General features: G+C 42.2%; 1 protein-coding gene across 2 annotated transcripts in view; it reads left to right on the plus strand.

Annotated features, from left to right (window-relative positions):
- Nucleotides 1–27,779, plus strand: part of glg1a (golgi glycoprotein 1a) — a 180,395-nt gene that overhangs the window by 78,617 nt on the left and 73,999 nt on the right. For both annotated transcript variants that reach the window (XM_059992598.1, XM_059992599.1), the window contains exons 5-6: nucleotides 6,521–6,706; nucleotides 10,877–10,948. In XM_059992598.1, the coding sequence (XP_059848581.1) occupies nucleotides 6,521–6,706; nucleotides 10,877–10,948 (258 nt within the window). The remainder of the gene's footprint in view (nucleotides 1–6,520; nucleotides 6,707–10,876; nucleotides 10,949–27,779) is intronic.

Consider the following 27,779-nt stretch of genomic DNA (forward strand, 5'->3'; position numbering starts at 1 on the left):
TAAGGTATGGTGAGCTACTGCCAATGTTCCTATTATAGAACCAGAGAACCATAGAACATTACAGCACAGAAACAGGCCTTTTGGCCCTTGGCTGTGCCGAACCATTTTTCTGCCTAGTCCCACTGACCTGCACCTGGCCCATATCCCTCCATACACCTGTCATTCATGTACCTGTCCCAAGTTTTTCTTGAATGTTAAAAATGAGCCCGCATTTACAACTTCATCTGGCAGCTCATTCCACACTCCCACCACTCTCTGTATGAAGAAGCTCCCTTTAAACTTTTCCCCCTTCACCCATGTCCTCTGGTTTTTTTTTCTCCCTTAGCCTCAGTGGAAAAAGCCTGCTTGCATTCACTCCATCTATACCCATCATAATTTTATACACCTCTGTCAAGTCTCCCCTCATTCTTCTAAGCTCCAGGGAATAAAGTCCTAACCTATTCAACCTTTCTCTGTAACTCAGTTTCTCAAGTCCCAGCAACATCCTTGTAAACCTTCTCTGCACTCTTTCAGCCTTATTAATATCCTTCTTGTAACTAGATGATCAAAACTGTACACAATACTCCAAATACGGCCTCACCAATGCCTTATACAATCTCACCATAACATTCCAACTCTTATACTCAATACTTTGATTTATAAAGGCAAATGTACCAAAAGCTCACTTTACCACCCTATCTACCTGTGAAACCACTTTTATGGAATTTTGTATCTGTATTCCTAGATTCCTCTGTCCTACTGCACTCCTCAGTGCCCTACCATTTACCTTGTATGTTTTACCTTGGATTTTCCTTCCAAAGTGCAATACCTCACACTTGTCCCCATTAAACTCCATCTGCCATTTTTCAGCCCATTTTTCCAGCTGGTCCAAATCCCTCTGCAAACTTTGAAAACCTCCCTCACTGTCCACTACACCTCCAATCTTTGTATCATCAGCAAATTTGCTGATCCAATTTACCACATTATCATCTAGATCATTGCTATAGATGACAAATAACAATGGACCCAGCACTGATCCCTGTGGCACATCACTAGTCACAGGCCTCCACTCAGAGCAGCAGTCCTCCACTACCACTCTCTGGCTTCTCCCATTGAGACAATGTCTAATCTAATTTACTACCTCTCCATGTATACCTAGCGACTGAATCTAACTAACCTCCCATGCGGGACCTTGTCGAAGGCCTTACTGAAGTCCACATGGACAACATCCACTGCCTTCCCTTCATCTGCTTTCCTGGTAACCTCCTTGAAAAACTCTTGATAGATTTGTTAAACATGACCTACCACGCAGAAAGCCGTGTTGACTCTCCCTAATAAGTCTCTGTCCATCCAAATACTTGTAGGTCCTATCTCTTAGTACTCCTTCCAATAATTTACCTACTACAGACGTCAAACCTACCGGCCTATAATTTCCTGGATTACTTTTTGAGCCTTTTTTAAACAATGGAACAGCATAAGCTGTCCTCCAATCCTCTGGCACCTCACTCCAGATACCGACATTTTAAATGCATCTGCCAGGGGCACCTGCAATTTCAAAATGTCTCCTTCAAGGTCTGAGGGAATACCCGGTCAGGTCCTGGGGATTTATCTACTCTGGTTTATAACCATATAACAATTATAGGACGGAAACAGGTCATCTCGGCCCTTCTAGTCCATGCCGAACACTTACTCTCACCTAGTCCCACCGACCTGCACTCAGCCCATAACCTTCCATTCCTTTCCTGTCCATATACCTATCCAATTTTACTTTAAATGACAATATCGAACCTGCCTGTGCCACTTCTACTGGAAGCTCATCCCACTCGCTACCACTGTCTGAATAAAGAAATTCCCCCTCGTGTTACCCCTAAACTTTTGCCCCTTAACTCTCAACTCATGTCCTTTTGTTTGAATCTCCCCTACTCTCAATGGAAAAAGCCTATCCACGTCCACTCTATCTATCCCCCTAATAATTTTAAATACCTCTATCAAGTCTGCCCTCAACCTTCTACGCTCCAAAGAATAAAGATCTAACTTGTTCAACCTTTCTCTGTAACTTAGGTGCTGAAACCCAGGTAACATTCTAGTAACTTTCCTCTGTACTCTCTATTTTGTTGACATCTTTCTTGATTTACCTCAAGATAGCAAGCCACTACTTGTTTGCCACTATTCCCATTGACTGCATGCCAGTTTCCTTAGAAAATACAGATGCAATAATCCCGTTTAAGATCTCCCCCATTTCTTTTGGTTCCATACATAGCTGACCACTCTGATCTTCAAGAGGACCAATTTTATCTCTTACTATCCCTTTGTTCTTAATATAACTTTAGAAGCTCTTTGGATTTTCCTTCACCTTGACTGCCAAAGCTATCTCATGCCTTTTAGTCCTCCTGATTTCTTTCTAAAGTTTTCTTTGCACTTTTTATACTGCTAAAGTATCTTATTTGCTCCCTGTTTCCTATACATGTCATACATCTCTCTCCTCTTTATCAGAGTTCCAATATCCCTCGAGAACCAAGGTTCCTTATCCTTATTCACTTTGCCTTTAATCCTGACAGAACATACAAACTCTGCACTCTCAAAATTTCTCCTTTGAAGGCTTCCCATTTACCAATGACATCCTTGCTAGAGAACAACATGTCCCAATCCATGCTTTTTAGATCCTTTCTCATTTCTTCAGATTTGGCCTTTTTCCAGTTTAGAACCTCAACCCGAGGACCAGATCTATCTTTATCCATGATCAAGTTGAAACTAATGGTGTAATGATCACTGGAACTAAAGTGTTCCCCTGCACACACTTATCTCACCTGTCCTAACTCGTCTCCTAATAGGAGATCTAATATCGCATCCTCTCTAGTTGGTACCTCTATATATTATTTTAGAAAACTTTCCTGAACACATTTTACGAACTCTAACCTGTCTAGACCTTTAACAGTATGGGTGTCCCATTCAATGTGGAAAATTAAAATCCCCTAATATCACAACTTTGTTTCCTGCAGTTGTCTGCTATCTCTCTGCAAATTTGCTCCTCCAATTCTCACTGACTATTGGGTGGTCTATAATACAACCCCATTAATGTGGTCATACCTTTCCTGTTTCTCAGCTCCACCCGTATGGCCTCGGTAGACAAGCCTTCTAATCTGTTCTGCCTGAGCACTGCTGTAACATTTTCCCTGACTAGCAATGCCAGTCATTCCTCTGCCTCTATCACGTCTGAAACATCGGAATCCTGGAACATTAAGCTGCCAGTCCTGCCCCTCCTGTTGCCAAGTTTCACTAATGGCTACAATGTCATAATTCCACGTGTCAATCCACACCCTCAGCTCGTCAACCTTCCCCACAATACTCCTCACACTGAAATAGACACACCTCAGAAGATTATTACCACCACACACAACCCTTCTATTTGTGACTTTGCATGAAACTTTAACATCATTTATTTTCACCCCCGCTCCACTGTGCTTGTAATTCTTTTGTGCAGATGAGCAATTTAGAAGTTAGCAAAAGAAGTTAAGTTCATCTCCTTTCATTATGGTTTCCGAAGTTGAAGATCTTAGTTAATCATAATAAGCACTAAATATCTTTTATCACAATGTCAGAAAGATTTGAAATTGAATGTAGGTGCTACATATTCTTTGAAACATTGTGCCACAATTTAGTTGTATATTTAACAGAGTGAATAGGAGTACTTCACATTTGTGATGCATCTTGTCATGTATATTCCACTATTGCCAACAGAGCCTGTGGTCGGTACCTAGAGTTGCTGGAGACCTCTCCTGTAATTATTTATTGCTTATTTAATTTTTTTTGTGAAATATGTTCTCTTTCTTCATAACTGTTCTGATTATGCCTGGCTAAAAAGAGTTTGCAGTTTCCTATTGGGAAATACAGCTGCATTATGAAACTGCATTAATTGTTGAGGCACCTTTGGAATTACTCCCAACCAGCAATTGGCACAAACCTAATTATAGTCTATTAAAGTAGTTGATGAACTGCAAGTTGTTTTAATTGCTTGCACTAATGCCTAATCTAATTCTTTACTGTACAGCATCAAGGTTGGAGTGCATGGGTATTGCTTTAATACTTCTGTTTGGTACCGAACAAATACCAAACAGAACTGCGGTGCTGCCAAATGACTTGTATGGAGATATATTAGAGAACTTTCACTTTTTTCGTAGGCTCTCCTTTGCCCACTCAAAACACTTCCTCTTATGCCTCTAGCATTGACTGTTTATTAATTTCCATAGATGCTGCCTGACCGGCTGAGTTCCCCTAGCATTTTGTCTGTATGATCTTACCTAGAATGTTGATTGCATTTCTGTATACATTTCTACAAAGCTTATTGTTGGAGAATATGGCAATCTATTTAATTATTTAATATTGTTTGCAAACATGAGTTCCTGTAGATGCTGGAAATCCAGAGTAACACACACAAAATGCTGGAGGAACTCAGTACATCAGGCAGCATCTATAGAGAGGAAAAAGGAGAGTCGATATTTTGAGTTGCAACCCTTGAAGGTTGGAAGGGGAGGGAGAGGAAGCCTGGAAAAGCTGGCGGGGAGAGGGAAAAGAGAACAAGCTGGAAGGTGATAGGTGAAGCCAGGTGAGTGGAGGAGGGAGGGGGAATGAAGTGAGAAGCTGGGAGGTGTTAGACAGAAAAGGTAAAGGGCTGAAGAAGGAGGAATCTGATTAGAGTGGAGAGTGGACCATGGGAGATGGAGGAGGAGGTAAGGCACTGGAGGAGGAGGTAAGGCACCTGAGGAGGGTGATAGGCAGGAGAGAAGAAGGGGTAAGAAGCAGTATTGTTCCTTTTATAACTTCATATATATGTCTTGTATCCTTGTCGAGATAGTTGATGAATAAAATATCACAACACAGTACAATGGCAACAGATCTAAGTAGATCTTCAGTGTAAACAGTTTCCATTTCCAGCTGCAGAGTGGGAGCTCTAATTTTTTAAATTCTTTTTCACTATTATCATCAGATTCATGTTGATCACCTCCATGCATACTGGTCAATTGAGGATCTTGGTGTATGCAAATAAGTTTCATGCTGACCAGTTTTTGCGAAGGCAAAACTGGCCTAGACAGAGCAGACGTGAAAAGGATGTTTCCCATGGTTGGAGAGTCTAGGACAAGAGTGCACAGCCTCAGGATAGAGGGGTGCCCATTTAAAACAGAAGTGGAGAAATTCCTTTAGCCAGAGGGTGGAAAATTTGTCGAATTTGTTACCACAGGCAGCTGTGGAGGCTAGGTAGTTGGATGTATTTAAGGCGGAAATTGATAGGTTCTCCTTGAAAGGGCACGGCATCAAAGGTTATGAGAAGAAGGGCGGGGAGTAAAAATGGATCAGGCATGATTGAGTAGATTGCCTCTCCCTTATTTCCATTTGCCTTTGCTAATGAATCCTGATCTCAGATTGGCTGCTGTTCAAAAGCTGAAACTTGTGTGAAATGTTCCATAGTGCACTCTTGCTAACCTGTGTGAGTCATCTCTCCTCTCATTGCTGTACTCTGATTGGCCTCTGTTCAAACCTACCTAGCCCCAGGGAAACACCATAATGATAGTTTTCCTTCCAACTATTAAATCTGCAAGGATGGTTACATTTCTGTACTCTACTGCTCTCCATTGGGCAGTCCTCTGCTCATTAATATCACATTCTAGGTTCCATTTTGAAGAGTTGTAACTTGAGAATATTCTACAACTCTGAGTACAGATTGAGTACTTATTCCAAAGGCTTCTGCACTTACTTTCACTTTATGCTTCTCTAGATAGCCTCCCATTTACAAAACTGATTTTTTTTTTGTCTGTGAGGTGGCACTCACTTGTGCCCTCTTATTTCTGCTATAATGCCAGCTGCTATTCAAGCTGGGAAGCCTTGTACTTGAGAGCTAAAGCAACTGTGGATATTTCCTGGATAGAGGGATTTCAGGGAATGTATTATCAAAATTCTGAAATCAATTAAGAATTTTAATCAGTAGGTCTCAGCTGACATTATTTGAATTTATGAAAAAACGATTTTCTTCCTTTTTAACATCAGTCTTATTTAAGCTAATAATTTTAATGTCTCTAGACCTTTACTATTATTTGTGGAATTCAAAAACTATAATCCTAAGTAAAAAATTAAAGTAAAAACAGGAAATGCTTCAAATGCTTCTTAGTTCATTTGCCCCAAAATTTTAGTTTCATGGCCACCATCTTTCTCCATGGTTTATGCAGTTTGTCAATCTTGTCTGTTTTCCCAAGCACTGGGTATTGTGTTGGCCTTTTTATGATTTGGTTCTATTTTTTTCTGGGATATTTATTTTTGTGAATTTGTCAAATCATAGCAATTACAGACTAATATTAACTGGAGCTATTAAATTTGTAAGGGTAATTGGGAGGAAAATATTCAGTTGATTCTCAGATCCATATAGATTGTAGCCAGTGGACTGATGTTTTGCTAGATGGGGTAATTTGGCTGTCCAAGAGACATATGGAGCATTTAGCTGTTGGCTACATTTTTGCAGGGTTCGAAATAATATTTGTTTCTTCCGAAACAGGATGTACATTCACAGGGGGAGGTGGTAGCTTGTTTGGAAAAGACTTTGGTTAATGATGAAAAGCGGATTTCTGACAGCTGTAAGAAGGCCATCCTGCGTGTAGCAGAACTATCCTCTGATGACTTCCACCTTGACAGGCACCTGTATCTTTCCTGCAGAGATGATCGGGAACGATTCTGTGAAGATGTAAGTTTTTATTTTCTGTACTATATTGGTGCTATAGACCACAGAAATAGAAATGTTGAATCATGATTTTAATCTGCTTGCAAAATTCATTTTAATGGAATGAATATGTGGATGGTTTGGTGGGAAGACTAGAACTGGGAATCTGAAGTCCTTATGAGCTCTAATTTTTTTTTTAATCGCACAAGCATTTATTATTCAAATGGAATGCAAAGCTTACCTAACAATTGAATGTCTACTCAACGAATATTCTATATACTGTATTGGAACAATACCTGAAGTGATTAAGAGCATAAATAAGTAATACGTTAATTCAGTGGTTCTTATTGGGAGTGTAATCTACCTTGATAAATTCTGGAATACGTGTGCTGAACAAATACACAAGATATTTTTTGTATATGCCCGTTCTGCAAGTCTTTTGTTCATTATTTTCATTTTTACTATTTATCTTCCGCCCTCCATAAACTACCTTCTAATTTGGTGGATCCTGTGTAATTTCAAATTTTATTTCTTTTCAGACCATGTAATTTGTGTAAAATAGTTCGAGGTTATTTCATGAAGTGTCACAGACATTGGAAGTTTAGTTGTCCTTTTTGCATGAAAATTTTTTCCCACTTTCAGTAAATGCTTTTTACAATTCTTGCTGATAGAAAATTATCTACTGTAAAAGTAATGACACAAATCTTTATCTAGCAGTGGCCCAGTTTAAGGACAACCTTAACGAAGGGTGTGAGATAGAGATTGCCAGAATAGGGGTTGGAACAGAGAAAAGAACAACTGAATGATAGTTTGAAAGCGGCATCATGGAATTGAGAGAGAGCAATGGTACTAATAGTTGCTCTAAGAGCTGCACTGCATTCTTTCATATTCTTGCAATGCCTGTGTAGAAGACCATTGGAAGATGTGGCATCTTTCAGGATGAGAGAAAATAGGGAAACTTTAAGTGGTGCTTCTCAACTTTCTAATACATGTGGTTGTTGGCAGATTTGAGCAGAGACTAGCTGCTGTGTCAAAAAAAAAGTTCTGTGCAAGCTTGTTCCTGGTTTCACCTAAGAACCAAAGGTAGAGGTAGAATTTTCATCTAAGGTTGATGAGTTAACTATTGCAATTCACCATTGGTCCGTCAGAGACTCAATGTTAGATGTGTCAGGAATGGCTGTTACCCCTCCAACCCTGTTTTAAGTTTTTCTCAGTGCATTATTGAATTTTGCTTCCAAGTTCCCCATTGGAGTGACACTAATCTACAGGATGAATGGTAAACAGTTCATCCTATTTCACCTCCATTGCAGAAGAAAAGGTCACCCCAATCTTAATCTGGAACTAAAATTCTGTAAAACAAAGGTCTTCCCTTTAAGCACCCTTATAGGCATTTACACAGTTTCCTTCACACACCTATGCTCCCCCTGAACACTAAATAAAAACCTGGAAAATGTGGATTGCTTTGTGTATCTTGAGGGCTACTTCTGAGTGAAGGCAGATTGATTACAGAATTCATCATTCCCCCGGTGTTCCATAATACCCATCTGAGGAAAGTATTGAAAGATTGGAACCTCAAACAAATTTCATTTTACTGACAAGCAATGATCCCACCTTCTTGTATGCTTTTAAGACATAGAGCTATGTACTATGGGCAATCCAAACAGAGGTGAAGTATTAGCAACACAAGAGATTCTGCAGATGCTAGAAATCCAGAGCAACACAAGAGATGCTAGAGGAACTCAGCAGGTCAGACAGCATCTGTGGAAATGAATATACAGTCAACGTTTTAGGCTGAGGCCCTTTATCAGACCAGCAAGGAAGGGTAAAGATGCCAGAATAAGAAGGTGGGTGGGGGGATTGTTTCCACAAAATTCTCCAAAGTCTTTATCAGCACCCATTCCCAGGCCAACATTGCCAACTGTTGTACCCTAATCACACTCGACCATCTTTGATGGGAAGATAAAGCAGTTTGTGTGCCTGATAACAGATGCCTGTGTCAGGCAGTCTTGATTTCAAAGAGGATTCAGTGCTTCAGGATGTCCACAAAAGCTCTTTTGGTAGCAGTGGATGGGTGTGAGAAGGAGGGGTCAAGGGAAAAAACATAACACACTCATTACATTGTAGGAATTGCTGACATATACCTACTCAAAATGGAGAAGAAACACCACCTGGAAAGGCACCGAGCACCTCTAGTCATTGTGAGCATGTAGGGTCCAACTGAAAATAACAGAAATCCTGAATTGCCCACACCCTTCATTTGAGACAAACTTTGAGGCCAATATGGTATCTTTACCAGCCATCTTTCAACTTGCAGAACAGAGTGGAATGCAGAAGAGCTACCTGCCTGAAGCTGAACTGCAAATGAGCTTGTCATATATGTTCACAATTATTTTTACTGTATAAACTCAACAAAATTAAATCTGTTGGGTAAATAGGTACCCTACATACCTCCCCTTGTTTTGATTGCATGCTTACTTACCTGAATTGCAGTTAATTTCAGTTGGTTTGCTGTCTCATGAGTAATTATACACCACTATGGGCTTTGTCATCATCTCAACAGCTTGTTTTGCTTTTAAGTGTGCCAGAGCATTGATTTAATCTTTCATGATTTCATTTGGGTTTGGAATAGGTAAATGGATTTCTGAAAAAGGGTAAAAAATTTGAAGATTTTGAAGTGGGCTGAAAATAAACGGAAGTATTGAGATCTTTGGACAATGGCACACTATACGCACAAATCTGTAACTGTTGCATAGCTGGGAGATGACAGAGTTCTTCAGTTTCTTGTGTAGTTTTATTGCTGGGTTACTGTATTAATATTTTCTTGATTTTGGAGCAAAGCAATTGTGTAAGAAATCTTAACTGTTCTAGCACAACAGATTTAGAAATCATTGAATAAGCTGTAATATCTTTCATGTTATTTCTTGGCATATTAACCTTAAGGGAAAATGGGTATGGCTGGTCTTGTGATGACCTGTCAGTATTTATTTTTGGCAATTGTGGCAAGGTGTTCTGATTGGAATATAAGCAAATGCTTCTTCATAACTACTTACCAGTTGTCATATCAGCAGCAGTCAATCCATGGTGATGCTGCATAGCGTGAATGACAGTAAACCATTGATTACATAAAAAACAAAAGATTTTCAGTCCTGATCATTTGGACACCTTCAAAGTCTGAAGTACATACACATCACCATTTATAACCCTGAGGTTCTTGGTGGCACACTCAGTAAATCCAAAAACCATCATAGATTCAGTGAAAGACCAACAGGGCAGACAAGTAGTGTGCAAATACAAAAAAAAAATTAGAATAAATGAGCATTAAATGTTGAGACCATGAGATGGTGAGTCCTTGAAAGTAAGTCCATAGGTTATGGGAACAGTTTAGTGATGGGGCAAGTGATGTTGAATGAAGTTATCATCACTGGTTCAAGATTCTGATGGTTGAGTGGTAATAACTGTTCCTGAACCTGGTGGTGTGAGTTCTGAGGTACTTGTACCACCTTCCTGATGGCAGCATTGAGAAGAGAGCATGACCTGAGTGTTGGGGGCTCCTGATGGATGCCGCTGTCCTGTGACAGTGCTCCGTGTAAATGCTTTTAATGGTGGGGAGTGCTTTACCCATGATGCCATATCCACTTCTTTTTGTAGGATTTTTCATTCAAGGGCATTGGTGTTTCCATACCAAGCTTTCATACAACCAGTCAATATATTCTCCACCACAGGTCTATTGAATTATAAAAATAGGTTGTAATTTCAAAAAAATACTGGAATGCAAAAGGAGCTAGGTCTTTAGCTCACTGGTCGTGGACACCTAATTTGGCAAGACCTAAGTTGAGCAGCATCTCAGAGATCCATCACCTGGATAGAGTCTCTTGATAGAAAACCTTTTATGGGGTGGATGAAACAGCACACTCTAATGGTATTCAATTTGGGGCTGTTTTATTTAGGTGGCTAGCTAGCATGGAAGAATTTAGTTTTAAATCACCTGTGTGTCTATATCCTTGTAATTTGATTCTCATACAGTTCAAAAGCAATTGGCATTATCAAACCTGAGGATCCAAATTTAAGCTGAGTAATTTCATTTTCTTTCTGGAAATGCCTGGTGATTTGTATTCAACATTAAGTTGCACACAGTTCAATTTTCTATACCATGGTACTGATGTAGATAATTCTGCCTTCTCATTGACTTTATAGATTCAGGGTGGTGAGGGGCGAGTGTACAAGTGTCTTTTCAACCACAAGTTTGAAGATGCAATGAGTGATCAGGTGAGCAACCAATGAGGTTTGAGAATTTTTGCTGCCCTTCTTCCATTTGTTCAATAATATTGTCATCTCTTTGGTCTGTTGAATTGTCAACTTTATTTCTGTGTGTGGGTCATGAACCAGTTCCAACTAACTTCTCAAAATAACCAGCTAACCACTTTTCAAGTGATCGCAGGAAATGAAATGTACTGTTGATCATACTATTCAAATTAGGATGTGCAGTGAATAGATTTATGTTGAATTAACCTTTTCATTTCCACCACTATGGAATCCTTTCAATCTCAAGAGGATATTGGGCCTAATTTCGTAGTCTCGTTTTAAAGGATATTGTTTGTACAGTTGGCCCTCCTTATCCGTAGGTTCCGTACACGCGGGTTCAACCAACTGCAAATCGGGAAAACACAGAACTTATATTTAAAACTCCAGCACTCATTTGAGCATTTACAGACTTTTTTCCCTTGTCATTCCCTAAACAATGCAGTATAACAACTATTTACATAGCATTTACTTTGTATTAGGTATTATAAGTAAGTCAGAACAGTTACATCTGGTATTGTTTAGCGTCTGTTAGTCAAACATTTGTCTTAGAATATAGTGTATATTTTACCTTTCTATGCATATAAGACACTTAAGAAACATGTGTATTTCAATAATTACACCATTTGCTTTGCTTAGTAATAATTGCAGCTTTCAATGGGGCAGGGCCTTTCACATGCTCCATTATTCTCACTTTTTCCTTTAAAATTGTTCCAATCGTTGACCGACTGTAGCCTAATGCTTTTCTAATGACCAATGGGATTTCACCTTTTTCTGATCGCTTTATTATTTCCACTTTAGTTTCAATCGTGATCATTTTCCGTTAATGGAACAGAAACACTGCGGGTGGTGGGCCCCAAGCTCCGTCGGGTCCTAAAGTCCACTGCACTGAGACAGGTTAAATATGGGACTTGAGCATCTGCATTTTTTGGTATCCGCAGGAGATCCCGGAATCAATCCCCCATGGGTAAGGAGGGCCGACTGTATTGAGTTTTCATATTACATGTACAGATATAGACAGGACTCTTCAGCATTCACCTCCATATTAACTGTTCAGTTGAACAGTAACCATGACTGCAAGTGATTTTATGTTCACTTCCTTGTGTTTCAAATCAGTCTGGTTGCATAAGGCAAACTTTATCTTGCAAACATGAGGAAGTCTTCAGCTGGAAATTCAAACAACACACAACATGCTGGTGAAGCGCAGCAGGCCAGGCAGCATGTATAAGAAGTACAGTCGAAGTTTCAGGCCGAGACCTTTCATCAGAACATTATCTTTATCTTGCCCTAATCAGTTGGCAAGCATACTAACATTCACATAATCTCAAAAAAAAAATATTTTGGGTATATCGGCAATCCCCAGGGTGGTAGGGTGAACAAAGGCTAATAAGAGGCCCCCTTGAAACTGCAGACCCTGCTACCGCCAACTTTCTCAACAATCTTGTTGCTGGCTGCTTCCTCCCCCAGGCCGAGATCCTTCTCTGTCCCTGGGTCCCATGCACCATTACTCCACACCAAACCCAGGTGTCCTGAGCTCCTCTCTGCTCTTCTTTTCTCACCCCTCCCCCCGTCCTCTAAGGCCCCATCTTTGTCACATTCTTTATTCCCAGAACACCCCCAACCCACGCTCCTTCTCTGACACCTCCAGTTCTACCTCTAACAGTACTGTATTTTCACCATCTGCTCTGACTTTCCCCTCTCTGAGTCAGTAATTTCTGTTCAGTGAGTGTCTGACCTTTGTCTCCCACCCTCTCTCCTCAGTGAGTTCTGCACTGGCCATGCCACCGAGCTTTTCCTTCTATTGCCTCTGTCTCTGTGCCTACTTTTTAGGCAAGGACTCTCCTGCCTGTACCGATGACCCCCTTCTGCCATTTTCAACCCTCCTCCACTTCTTGGACACCCTGCTCTAGTCTTCTATCTGCTCTGGACCTTTTTTTTTTATCTCTTAACTGCTAATGCGACATCAACCGTCTCAAATTTAACATTTCTTTCTCCAGTTCAAGCCTCACTCCCTCTGAACACGCTGTCTGCATTTTTCTCAACCTCAGCATTAAAACCCGCAGTAAGGAGGTGCTGTAGTAGCCTGTCAGACTAACCTCTACCTTGCTGAGGCCTGATGGCAACTCTCATACTTATCCCTCAAACAGGATCCGTCTGAACATCAGGCCATTGACTCCCGCACTATCATCGACTCTGGGAATCTCTCATCCACTGCCACCAACCTCATTGTTGCCTTACCCTGCACCTCCTGTTTCTACCAAAGATCCACAAACTTGTCTGACCAGGTGGACCCATTGTTTCTGCTTGCTCCTGCCCCACTGAATTCGAGTCTGCATACCTTGATTCTATCTTCCCCCCTTAGTTTAGTCCCTTCCTACCTACATCCGTGACACTTCACGTGCCCTCCAACGCTTCAGTGGCTTTTGTATTCCCTGGCCCCAATCATTTCATGTCCTGGCCCTATATGGCTCTATTCCCCATCAGGAAGGTCTCTCCGCTTCTTTCTGGACAACAAACCAAACCTGTCCCCTCCTCCACAACTCTCCTCCATCTGACAGAATTGGCCCTCACCATCAACATTTTCTCCTTCAGCTTCTCCCAGTTTCTTCAAGTCCAAGGTATAGCCATGGATACTCACATGGATCCCAGATATGCTTGCCTTTTCATTGGCTATGTGAAACAGTCTACGTTCCAGGCCTACACCAGCATCATTCCTTTTCCTGCGCTACATTGACGACTGTATTGGCGCTGCTTCCTGCACACGTGCTCAACTCATCAATTTCATTATCTTTGCTTCCAACTTCCACCCTGCCCTCAAATTTACTTGGACAATTTTTGACACCCCTCCCCTTTCTCGATCTTTGTCTATCTCTGGAGACAGTCTATGTACTAATATCTTTTATTAGCCCACTGACTCTCAGTTATCGTGACCAGACCTCTTCCCACCCTGTGGCAAAAATGCCATTCTCTTTTCCCAGTTCTGCTGTCTCTGCCACATTTGCTCTCAGGATGAGGCTTTTCATTCCAGAAACAACTGAGATGTCTTCTTCCTCCAAAGAAAGGGGCTTCCCTTCCTTCACCATCAACACTGCCCTCACCCGCATCTCTTCCATTTCGTGCACATGTGCCTTTACCCCATCCTCCTGCTGCCACACCAGGAATGATTCCTTTTACCCTCACCTACCACCCCACTAGCCTCCGCATCCAGCACATCATTCTATATAACTTCCTCCATCTCCAATGGGACCCTACCACCAAGCATATCTTTCCCTCCCCCTACTTTCTGCAGGAACAAGGGACTCCCTTGTCCACTTGTCCCTCTCCATTGATCTCTCCTGGTTCTTATCCTTGTAAGTGGAATATGTACACCACCTCCCTTACTAATATTCAGGGCCCCAAACAGTCCTTCCACATGAGGCGACACTTACCTTGCAAGTTTGTTGGGGTCATCTACTGTATCTGATGCTCCTGGTGTGTATATATTGGTGAGACCTGGCATAGATTTGGAGACTGCTTCATTGAGCACCTTCACTCTATCTGCCTTAAAAAGTGGGATTTCCCAGTGGCTACCCATTTCAATTATATATCCCATTCCCTTTCTGACATGTTAGTTCATGCCCTACTCTACTGCCACGATGAGTTTGGAGGAGCAACCACTTATATTCCATCTGGGTAGCCTTCAGCCAGATGGAATGAGCATCGATTTCTCGAACTTCTAGTAATTCTTCTCTCCCTTTCCCACCCCTCACCATTCCCATTCATGTTTCCCTCTTACACCTTCTCTTCTTAACTGCCCATCACCACTTGGAAGCACCACAGGAAGGTGCTTCTCCACATTCCCTTCCACGGTCTTGTGTCCTCGCCTATCAGATTCCCTCTTCTCCACTCCTTTATCCCTTTCACCAATTAACTTCCCAGCTCTATACTTCATCCCTCATCCTCTACCAGTTTCACCTACATCTGCCACCTTGTTCTACTTCCTTCCCTTCCCCCATTTTGATTTGACTTCTTTCCCCTTCCTTATCAGTCCTGATGAAGGGTCTTGAGCCGAAACGTCAATTGTTCATTCCCTTCCATAAGTGCTACCTGACCATAAGACATGGGAGCAGAATTAGGCCATTCAGCCCATCGAGTCTGCTCTGCCATTCCACCACGGCTGGTCCTGGATCCTACTCAACCCAATACGCCTGCCTTCTCGCCATATCCTTTAATGCTCTTACCAACTAGGAAGTGATCAACATACATCTTAAATAACTACAACTACCCACTGACTTGGCCTCCACCACAGTTTGTGGCAGAGCGTTCCACAGATTCACTACTCTCTAGCTTAAAAAAAATTCCTCTTTACCTCTGTTCTAAAAGGTCGCCCCTCAATTTTGAAGCTGTGTCCTCTAGTTCTGGATAACCTCACCACAGGAAACATCCTCTCCACATCCACCCTATCTAGTCCTTTCAACACTCTAAATTCCAGAGAGTACAGACCCAAAGCTCCCAAATACTGCTCATATGTTAACGTGTTCATTCCTGGAGTCATCCTCATGAACCTCCTCTGGACTCTCTCCAATGACAACACATCCTTTCTGAGATATGGTGCCCAATATTATTGACAGTACTCCCAAGTGCAGCCTGACTAGTGTCTTAAAAAGGCTCAGCATTATCTCCTTGGTTTTATATTCTTTTCCCTTTGAAATAAATGCCAACATTGTATTTGCCACTTTTTCCACAGACTTAATCTGTAAATTAACCTTCTGGGAGTCTTGCACGAGGACTCCCAAGTCCCTCTGCACTTCTGATGTTTGAATCTTCTTTGCTCCTCCAGCACATTGTGTGAATTACTGATGAGAGAAATTATCAATTTTCAAAACTGATTCAAAATCTTTGTGCAGTTATCATTACCCATAATAATCATCCCAAAGATGTGCCTGGAGTGGATAACTCCAGGTTGCCTAAGTAACCCAGCAAGATCTGTAAGGCTGACTGGTCCTATTAGATTGCTGAATTTTATATCACACTCGAGCATTTCCAAATTATCCTGCTGAGATCTGTGAGATTTTCAACACAATATCATCATGCTATTCGCCCTTGCTGTGGATATTAGTACATTCGACCTTCACTAATCCGACTACCTGTAATCCGGTTCCTTCGATAATCCGGCATTGATTTCAAATTTTCTGTGCAACTGTAATTCAAATTTCCTAGGCCACCGTACAGACCTGCTGCGCATTATTTTGGTTGCGCTAGATCTCTTCACGTGTTGACACGATCTTGTAAGCACAGACAGGCGATTACTGCTTGTTTTCTGCATTAATACCATTTGTGTGAGGCGCAGCCGCCCAGTACCCTCCCGCCTCAAATGCCAGCGGCAGGGGAGCTGTCGCGCGCTGGGTCGGTCTGCCGCCTTGCCCACTTGTTGGCAGTTGTGTACTGCCCTCCGGCGTTGCCCATCCGGCGCTCCATTCTCTTTTGCCTACACCCTCAGATCAGACTTGACGACCCTCTGAATTTAAGCATATTACTAAGCGGAGGGAAATAAGCTAACTAAATTCCCTCAGTAACTGCGAGTGAGGAGGGAAGAGCCCAGTGCCAAATCCCTGGCTGCCTGGCGGTCATGTGAAATGTGGTGTATAGAAGACCTCCTTTCTCCAACTCTTGCCTACCCAGGTGTGCTGCCACCAACATCAACAATTTTTGAAGAAAACCATTGTGCCAGTTTCAGCACCAGTTCCTGATGCTTCACTCATTTTTCAAGATGAAGATGTTGATGATCTTGACAACCCCACGCTTGCAAACGTAACTTTGCCTGAAGATATATTAAATGTCTCACTTTAGAAGCAGAACTGCTTAACTGTTCTGTATAAGTGAATTCCTGTACATTTACCTGTACCCTTTATTTTATCTGTGCCTGTACAGTATATTACTTTATTAAAATTTCACTTGCTACTCATTTAATATTTGTTTCATTATTATCTAACTTGTTAGATAACTAGATAATTTACATGATATTTTAAAGATAAGGTGAGGTGATTAGCTGTTGCTTAATGTGATCCTTCTGTAATTGGGCATTTTCACTAATCTGACACTGCGGGTCCCATTGGTGCTCAATTAGTGAAGGTCGGCCTGTAGTTGAGAATCTTGTTCAATTAATTTAGTGTATCTCAAATCTTTGGTGTTCTTTGTGCGAATGTCAAATATGAATATTGATTGCACTGAGTTTCCTTGATCTTGGGTGGGATTTGCTTATTTGTATATAAATTAACAAAACCAAATCTAATGGAATATTTTTTCAGCTGGTTATTTGATGGTCATACAAGTGATTTGGATTTGTATATATATGTTATGTTTCTTTTGGTACTGCATTTAAAGACAGGCAAGTATCCACAAACTTAGTTCCTTGTATATTTATAAAAAAACACCTATTTCGGGGACGTCACGTGATGATGTAGGATCGAGATGTGGAAATGTTTAAAAAAAAAGGCAGTAAAATGTTTAAGTGAAGAAAAGTTAGTAAATACCTTTTAAAAATTACTTATAAACTACTCAGGATTGTCTTAAGATATGCCTCCTAAACAGAAGCAGAAGAAAACTACTACTTTGAAGACAACACAAGTTGGAAAAGAATCAAGGCCGGCCGCCATGAAAGAGCCTCGGGCTCAAGTGCAATTTACCTCCGGTGATACAGAACAGGAAACTGCGGCAACATCAACCATTTCCAAAAAAAAGAGCAACAGGAATTGCGCATGCGTGAAGGAAGGGGCATGTGCAAACACGAGCCACCCAAACTACAAATCCCAGCTATGATCGGAACTGAAAGTGAATATGAGGTGGAATCAGATTCTCTGGATAAATCAGACGAAGATGAAGAGACAAACAAAGTAGAGCAACAAGAAGAGGTTGGAGGTGATATTGAAGACATAAAAAAAACTTTGGTGCAAATAATGCATAAATTAAAAGCATTAAAAGTAATAAAAAAGATATTAACAATATGAAGATTGATAAAATGATGAAAAGACAGGACAAAATGGACAAGAAAATTAAAAACTTGGAAGAAACAACCAGAGACACCATTGATAGAGTGAATAAAATGGAAGATAATATTTCTGCCTGGACATCAGAAAGAAAACGGTTATTGGAAAAAGTGGATGTACTTGAAAATTTTAGCAGCCGAAATAATATTATTGTTGGACTTAAAGAAGGTGTAGAGGGAGAGGATCCAATAAATTTTATTTCAAAAATGGATTCCAGCAATTCTGAAAATGGAAGAAGGAACCCAGTTAATTGAAATTGAAAGGGTCTCACAGCGCCTTAAGACCAAGACCTCAAGTTGATTAAAACCCATGATCAATCTTGATAAAATGCTTAAGATATCAAGATAAAGAAAAGATCCTGAAGGTGGCTGTCCAACGTGCCAGAAAGAGAAACGTGCCATTGATGATAGAAGGGAAAATAGTTATTTTTTATCCTGATATGACCTTTTAAAGAGAAAGAAGGAATTTAACCCAGCAAAAAAAGTTTTATGGGAAAAAAGTTATAAATTTGTATTGCGCCACCTGGCAACCCTGATAATTTTTTTGGATGGCGGAAAAAGAAGATTTTTTTTTCTGATTATCGGGATGCGGAAGAATTTGCACAAGAACTCCCAAGTATTCGCTAACCACAGTCAAAGATTTAAAAGTGAAACAGATTAAAGATGAAGACCGGGACAGTGAATGGAGTTGATGAATGTTTAAGGACAGAAGAATATTTAAATATATTCTTAATTATATGATACAAGGGGAGAAAGGTAAAAATTTGAAAAATATTAATTGAGAGTAGTGATATTTTTTCTTATATATACTTTTTTATGTTACGGGGGAGCTGGGGGAACTTCGAATTGATTGCTACGGGACTCACGTGTGTAATCATGGCGATTGCCATGACCCGTACAACGGAGGGGGGTAATGTGTTTTTTTTTATTCACAACATTAGTAGGGGGGTATTTTGTTATTTTTTTCTTTATAATCTATTTTTCTTTTATCTTTCTTTCTTCGCCTGTGCAATTGGTGGGGGGGAGGGGGGGAGACACATAGCAACATGGAGAATTTTAAAGAGATTCCCCAAGGTACTATGAAAGTTGAAAGGTTAGGTATTACTATAGATTGGAGTAACCCTGTTAAAAATAATTACTAATTTACTGAATTTTTAAAGTTTTAATGTTAATGGGCTTAATGGACCGGTGAAAAGAAAAAGAATTTTAACATACATTAAGAAAATGAAAATAGATATAGCTTTTTTTTTACAAGAAACTCTCTTAACAGAGATAGAACATCAGAAATTAAAGAGAGATTGGGTCGGAAATGTTATTGCAGCTTCATTTAATTCAAAGGCGAGGGGAGATGCAATTTTGGTTAATAAAACTTTACCAATTAAAATACAAAATGTATTAATTGATTCTGCAGGGAGATATGTAATCTTTGTAATAAGTAATATGTAAATTGTCAATCATTTTCAGAACTATGGACTCATGAATATTTAGGCACCAAATGCAAATGATGTAAAATTTATACAAGCGGCCTTTTTGAATTTGGCTGACGCACATGACAAAATATTAATAGGTGGAAATTTTAATTTTTGTCTAGACCCAGTTTGAGATAGATCAACAAAGGTTGTTACAAAATCAAAAGTAGTGTAGCGGTGTGCTACACGCAGCGCTAAAATTACGACACGGAGTCGGTAACTGCAGTCGAAGGAAAAACTTTATTCGAAAACTTCAGCCTCACTTTTAAGCCTCCCTCAACCGGCCCCCCATGGCGCAGAGGCTCCAAAGCTCTGTGCTCGCAAACCCCCGTAGGCTATCTAATTGTGAGTCGGTTCGGATACGCTAGGAAATGGGTCGCCACATAACCCCCCCCCCCCCAGAACCGGCGATACACCCCCCAATGTCCACAGTCTGGGCCAGAACCTGCTTGGGAGGTCGGCCTCTGCGCCGAGGCGCCGGAAACTCGGCCGGTTATGCCAGGTCCACATGGGCCGGTTTGAGGCGGTCCACCATGAAAACCTCCTCTTTCCCCCCAACGTCCAGCACGAACGTGGACCCGTTGTTCCGGAGCACCATAAATGGCCCCTCGTATGGCCGCTGCAGCGGTGGGCGATGCCCGCCCCTTCATACAAACACAAACTTACAGTTCTGTAGGTCTTTGGGTACGCAGGTCGGGTGCCGCCCGTGCTGTGAAGTGGGTATGGGGGCCAGGTTACCGAGCTTCTCGCGTAGTCTGCCCAGGACTGCTGCGGGTTCTTCCTGTTGCCCCCTTGGGGCTGGTAGGAACTCCCCGGGGACGACCAGGGGCGCGCCGTATACCAACTCGGCCGACGAGGCGTGCAGGTCGTCCTTGGGCGCTGTGCGGATGCCGAGTAGGACCCAGGGAAGCTCGTCCGCCCAGTTGGCTCCTCGCAGGCGGGCCATGAGGGCCGACTTCAGGTGACGGTGGAAACGCTCCACTAGCCTGTTCGACTGTGGGTGGTAGGCAGTTGTGTGGTGCAGCTGAGTCCCCAAAAGGCTGGCCATATCTGACCACAGGCTGGAGGTGAACTGGGCGCCTCTGTCGGAGGTAATGTGGGCCGGGACACCAAAGCGAGATATCCAGGTGGCGATCAGGGCTCGGGCGCAAGATTCGGAGGTGGTGTCGGTGAGCGGGACCACCTCTGGCCATCTTGTGAACCGGTCCACGATAGTCAGGAGGTAACGCGCTCCGCGCGACACTGGCAGGGGGCCCACGATATCCACATGAATGTGGTCGAAACGCCGGTGGGCGGGATGGAACTGCTGCAGTGGGGCTTTGGTGTGCCGCTGCACCTTGGCCGTCTGGCAGTGCATGCACGTTCTGGCCCATTCACTGACCTGTTTGCTGAGTCCGTGCCAAACGAACCTGCTGGAAACCATCCGGACAGTTGTCCGGATGGAGCGATGCGCCAAGTTATGAATGGAGTTGAAAACGCGGCGCCGCCATGCTGTCGGGACGACTGGACGGGGCTGGCCGGTGGCGACGTCACAGAGTAGGGTCCTCTCACCTGGGCCCACGGGGAGGTCCTGGAGCTGCAGACCGGAGACTGCGGTTCTGTAACTCGGAATCTTCTCATCCGCCTGCTGCGCCTCTGCCAGTGCCTCAAAGTCTACCCCTTGGGAAAGGGCATGAACGGTAGGGCGAGAGAGCGCATCCGCCACGACATTGTCCTTACCCGAGACGTGCCGGACATCCGTCGTGTATTCAGAGATGTAGGACAGGTGGCGTTGCTGGCGGGACGACCAGGGGTCGGATGCTTTCGTAAACGCAAAGGTAAGCGGTTTGTGGTCCGTGAACGCGGTGAAGGGCCGACCTTCTAGGAAGTACCTGAAATGCCGGATTGCCAGGTAGAGCGCCAACAGTTCCCGGTCGAAAGCACTGTACTTAAGCTCGGGTGGTCGCAGGTGTTTGCTGAAAAACGCCAGGGGTTGCCAGCGACCTGCGATGAACTGCTCCAGCACCCCACCGACTGCTGTGTTTGATGCGTCCACTGTGAGGGCAGTAGGGGTGTCCATTCTGGGATGTACTAGCATTGCGGCGTCCGCCAAAGCTTCCTTCGTTTGAACGAAAGCGGCGGCGGACTCCTCGTCCCAGGTAATGTCCTTGCTCGGACCCGACATCAGGGCGAACAGGGGGCGCATGATCCGGGCAGCTGAAGGGAGGAAGCGGCGGTAGAAATTGACCATACCTACAAATTCCTGAAGGCCTTTGATCGTGGTGGGTCGGGGGAAGTGGCGGACCGCATCTACCTTAGCGGGCAGAGGGGTTGCCCCGTCTTTAGTAATCCTGTGGCCCAGGAAGTCAATGGTATCGAGTCCGAACTGGCATTTGGCGGGGTTGATTGTAAGACCGTACTCACTCAGTCGGGCGCAGAGTTGACGGAGGTGGGACAGATGCTCCTGACGACTGCCGCTGGCTATGAGGATGTCTCCAAATAGATGAACGCGAAGTCCAGGTCCCGTCCCACTGCGTCCATTAACCGCTGGAACGTCTGTGCGGCATTCTTCAGGCCGAACGGCATGTGGAGGAACTCGAAAAGGCCGAAAGGGGTGATGAGAGCCGTTTTGGGGACGTCGTCAGGATGCATCGGGATTTGATGGTATCCCCGGACGAGATCTACCTTGGAGAAGATCCGTGCGCCGTGCAGGTTTGCTGCAAAGTCCTGAATGTGCGGCACAGGGTAGCGGACCGGTGTGGTAGCCTCGTTCAGCCTGCGGTAGTCGCCGCACGGTCTCCAGCCCCCCGTCGCTTTGGGCACCATGTGCAGGGGGGAGGGCCATGGGCTGTCGGACCGCCGGATGATCCCCAATTCCTCCATCCTCTGGAACTCCTCCTTCGCCAGTCGGAGCTTGTCCGGGGGAAGCCGCCGAGCACGGGCATGGAGGGGTGGTCCCTGGGTCGGGATGTGGTGCTGTACGCCGTGCCTGGGCATGGCCGCTGTGAACTGCGGTGCCAGAACCGATGGGAACTCCGCCAGGACCCTGGTGAAGTCGTTGTCGGACAGCGTGATGGAGCCGAGGTGAGGGGCTGGCAACTGGGCTGCACCCAGGGAGAACGTCTGAAAGGTCTCGGCGTGTACCAGTCTCTTCCTGGGCAGGTCGACCAGCAGGCAGTGAGCCCGCAAAAAATCCGCACCCAGAAGCGGTTGGGCTACGGCGGCCAGTGTGAAGTCCCACGTGAACTGGCTGGAGCCGAACTGTAGCTGCACCTGACGGGTGCCATAGGTCCTTACGGTGCTGCCATTCACGGCCCTCAGGGGGGGACCCGGTGCCCTGCTGCGGGTGTCGTAACTCGTCGGAGGTAAAACGCTGATCTCAGCCCCAGTATCGACCAAAAACCGGCGTCCCGACCTTCTATCCCACACATACAGGAGGCTATCCCGATGGCCAGCCGCCGTAGCCATCAGCGGCGTCTGGCCCTGGCGTTTCCCGGGAACTTGCAGGGCGGGCGACAACGGCGGGCTTCTGCGCCCCACCGCTGGTGGTAGAAGCACCAGTGTTCATTGGGAAGGGGGTTGGCGGGCTCTGCGGCCGGGCCTGGACTGGTTTGCTGCCGGGAGCTTGGCTGGGTGATCTGTGCGATGGACGCCCTGCTCACCTTTTTGGTGTTCCACAGCAAGTCCGCCCGGGCTGCCACCTTCTGGGGGTCACTGAAATCCGCATCGGACAGCAGCAGGCGTATGTCCTCGGGCAGCTGCTCCAGGAATGCCTGCTCAAACATGAGGCAGGGTGTGTGTTCGTCGGCGAGAGACAACATCTCATTCATTAAAGCCGATGGAGGTCTGTCGCCCAAGCCATCCAGGTGCAGTAAACGGGCAGCCCGCTCGCGCCGAGAGAGTCTGAAAGTCCTGAGGAGCAGGGCTTTGAATTCCGTGTACTTGCCGTCTGCCGGGGGCGACTGTACGAACTCCGCGACCTGGGCCGCTGTGTCCTGGTCGAGGGAGCTCACCACGTAGTAGTAGCGGGTGTCTTCTGAGGTGATCAGGCGAACGTGGAATTGGGCTTCGGCTTGCTGGAACCATAGGTCCGGGCGCTGTGTCCAGAAACCTGGCAGTTTCAACGAAACCGCATGAACAGAGGCGGCGTCGGTCATTTCTGGTCCAAAAATCGTTTGGACTTTCGGGGTCACCAATTGTAGCGGTGTGCTACACGCAGCGCTAAAATTACGACACAGAGTCGGTAACTGCAGTCGAAGGAAAAACTTTATTCGAAAACTTCAGCCTCACTTTTAAGCCTCTGTCAACCGGCCCCCCATGGCGCAGAGGCTCCAAAGCTCTGTGCTCGCAAACCCCCGTAGGCTATCTAATTGTGAGTCGGTTCGGATACGCTAGGAAATGGGTCGCCACAGTAGCAAAATTAACTTTATCATTGATGAAAGATTTAAATTTGATTGATATATGGAGAAGAATTAATCCAAAAGAAAGAGATTACTCATTTTATTCAAATAGACATAAAACTTATTCAAGGATAGATTTTTCCTATTATCAACTACTATTTAAGACAGAGTGAAAAATATGGAATATAAAGCAAGAATATTGTCAGATCATTCCCCTTGACAATGACAATGATAATGATGGATAAAGAGGAATCGATTTACAGATGGAGATTTAATTCAATATTATTAAAACGTCAAAATTTTTGTGATTTCATGAAAAAACATTCAGTTTTTTTAGATACAAATTTACATTCAGTTGATGATAAATTTATAGTATGGGAAGCAATGAAGGATCACTTCAGAGTAATAAATCCCCAGGAGAAGATGGTTTTCTCCCTGAATTTTTAAAAAAGTTTAAAGATTTACTAATTCCTCCTTTTATGGAGTTAATATACCAAGCGGAAAGAACACAAACTTCCAGAATCTTTTTCGACAGCTATTTTAATAGTATTGCCAAAAAAACAAAATAATAGCAAAAATGTTATCTAATAGATTATCTAAATACTTACCAAAATTAATACATATGGATCAAACAGGATTTATCAAAAATAGACAATCGGCAGATAATGTAACTCGGTTACTTAGCATTCATTTGGCACAAAAGAGGGAGGAAATGAGTGTGGCAGTTGCCTTAGATGCAGAAAAAAACATTTGATAGATTGGAATGGGATTTTTTATTTAAGGTATTGGAAGAATCTGGATTAGGAGTATCTTTTATAAAATGGATTAAAACCTTAAATACTAATCCCAAAGCTAAAGTAGTGACAAATGGTCAAATTTCAAAATCATTTCAGTTAACAAGGTCAACTAGACAAGATTGCCCATTATCACCTGCTTTATTTGTGTTGGCGATAGAACCATTAGCTGAATTAATCAGAACAGACCCAGATATTATGGGTTTCAGAGTTAACCAGGAAGAATATGATTAATTTATTTGCTGACTATGTTTTGCTTTATTTAACAAACCCATTGTATTCGCTGGGTAAATTATCTTCTAGATTGGAAGAATATGGGAAAATATCAGGCTACAAAATAAATTGGGATAAAAGTGAAATTCTACCTCTTACTAAAGGAGATTATAGTCAATGTTGACTCAATTTAGATGGCCGAAAAATGGTATAAAATATTTAGGTATAAGAGTTGATAATGATATAAAGAATTTATATAAATTAAATTATTTACCATTATTGAAAAAAATTCAAGAAGATCTTAATAAATGGATGATGTTACCAATAACATTAGTAGGCAGAGTAAATGCTGTAAAAATGAATGTATTCCCTAGATTACAATATTTATTCCAAACACTACCAATACAATTACCGCAGAAGTTTTTTCAAGAGTTAAATAAATGTGTGAGGAAGTTCCTTTGGAAAGGTAAGATGTCAAGAATATCGTTGGAAAAATTGACATGGAAATTTGACCTAGGAGGGTTACAACTTCCAAACTTTAAAAATTATTATAAAGCAAATCAACTTAGATTTATTGCATCTTTTTTTGATGACGATAAACCGGCATGGATTAGAATAGAATTAGATAAAATAGGAGAAAATATACCAGAAGATTTTATATATATGTGGGAATCTAAATGGATACGGGAAAAGAAAGAATCTCCTATATTAAAACATTTGATTGATTTATGGGATAAGATAAATGTTGATGATGAGATAAAGAAATCTTTATTAGCAAAGAGACCTTTAATTCAAAATAAACTTAGTCCTTTTACAATGGATAACCAACTTTTATACAATTGGTTTCAAAAAAGGATTAGATAGATAGGAGATTGTTTTGAAGGAGGTATATTAATGTCATTTGATCAATTAAAGAATAAATACAAAATATCAAACAACACTCTTTTTTGTTATTTCCAATTAAGGGCTTATTTAAGAGATAAATTGGGTCAAACAATGTTATTGCCGAAACCTAATGAAATTGAAACTTCTATTCAAAAAGGAAAAATTAGAAAATTTATTTCTTGTATGTATAGTTTGATTCAAAAACAGGCAATTAAACAAGGAATTCATGTCAAGACAAAAATGGGAAACTGATTTGAATATTAAAATTGAAGAAACAAGTTGGTCAAGATTATGTCTTGACAGTATACAAATACAACAAATGTCCGGTTAAGATTAGTGCAATATAATTTTTTACATCAATTATATATTACACCACAAAAAATAAATAAATTAAACCCAAATTTATCTGATCAATGTTTCCGATGTAATGAAGAAATTGGTACTTTTTTACACTCTACTTGGTCATGTTTTAAAATTCAACCTTTTTGGGCAAATTTAAGAATTTTATTGGAACACAACTTGCACATAATCCAACATTATTTTTACTAGGCGATATTGAAGGGATAAAACCGAAATCCAAACTGAATAAATATCAGAAAGAATTCATAAATTTGCATTGTCAGTAGCAAAAAAGGGTATTGCAGTTACTTGGAAATCGGATTCATACTTAAGTATAGATTGTTGGAAGAATGAAATTTTTAGTTGTATTCCACTTGAAAAAATTACTTATAATTTAAGAGATAAATATGAAATATTTCTGAAAATTTGGCGCCCTTATTTACAAAAGATAGGATTAAATATATAGGTGCTCCGAAGATAAAATTATTGGTTATCTGGGGAAAAAAATAAATATATATACTGAAGCTATTATGAACTCCATGAGCATGTGGGGATCTTCCGATATCCAGGCATTCTTTCTTTTTTCTTCTCTCTTTTTTTTCTCTTTCTACGGGGATATGTTGGGGGGAGGGGGGGAAGGGTTGATAATTTTTTTCCCTTCTGTAACCTATTTGAAAATTCAATAAATTTTTTTTTATTAAAAACCCTCCACCTATTTCAAAGCCCAGATTTGTGATTGGAACATGCCAACTAGTCAGTAACAAAAAGGTTAACAAATGCAGCCAAGATGTTAAGGAAGTGGAAAGCAGGTGGGCTTTGTTTGATAGGTATCTGTTAAAAGACATAGCTACTACATGCAGCTTTTTTTGTGCCAAGTTTCAGATGCTGAAAGTCATTCGCAGTGTTTATCCATAATGAGCAAAGCTTAAGCCTCATTTTTCCAAAACTCTTGAATTAGAGTGCACAGTTAAGGAGCAGCCTGAAATTGTTAATTGTAAATTGTACATGTTAAGACTTCAGATAATCCCTCCTATTCTGATGCCATCATCAATCCATTTTAAAAATTATATCCTAAGTTCCTCAATTCATTGGGATTGCCAGGAAATCAGAGATTGTAAACTAGTCTTTCACATAGTATTTTTGAGTTTCAGTACAAATTCACTTCTTTCAAACACTTGAGGATCAACTGGTTGTTAAAATGTTCACAATTCTGCCTTGGATCTACTGAAACCTATATGCTTTATGATTCACTTATTTAGTTAATCTGCTGCTTTAAAGTATCCATCCACTTTCTACCTCTCAGCTTTTGCCACGTCAATGTGGTCAGTTGACGAAAACAAGTAATCATTTCCCTGCTGACAGCTAAAATGCTGGAAACCATCTTTCCTAACACCTTTGCTGGAATATTTTCCTACTTAAGGACATGAGGTTGGATATGGCACAAAACTCATGAACTGCAGTGATCCCTGTTTTGAGACCGGGGTTGCCTGCAGCAGGCACCTCGGTCTCTGTAAATCAAAATCTTCCAAATGATAAGCAAACTAATGTCTGTGTCCTCTTTTATGCCATTGTTCCCAGCATTGGAGCTTTTGTTGTAATTTTTGGCTTTGTTGGACAGGCCATGTTACTTGCATAACCAACACCAGACTCCTGGGACAAACACTCTATTCCGTTTTCTGTCTTGGAAAGAGATTA

Source organism: Hypanus sabinus, chromosome 17 (assembly GCF_030144855.1).
Source record: "Hypanus sabinus isolate sHypSab1 chromosome 17, sHypSab1.hap1, whole genome shotgun sequence".
In the NCBI taxonomy this organism is placed as follows: domain Eukaryota; kingdom Metazoa; phylum Chordata; class Chondrichthyes; order Myliobatiformes; family Dasyatidae; genus Hypanus; species Hypanus sabinus.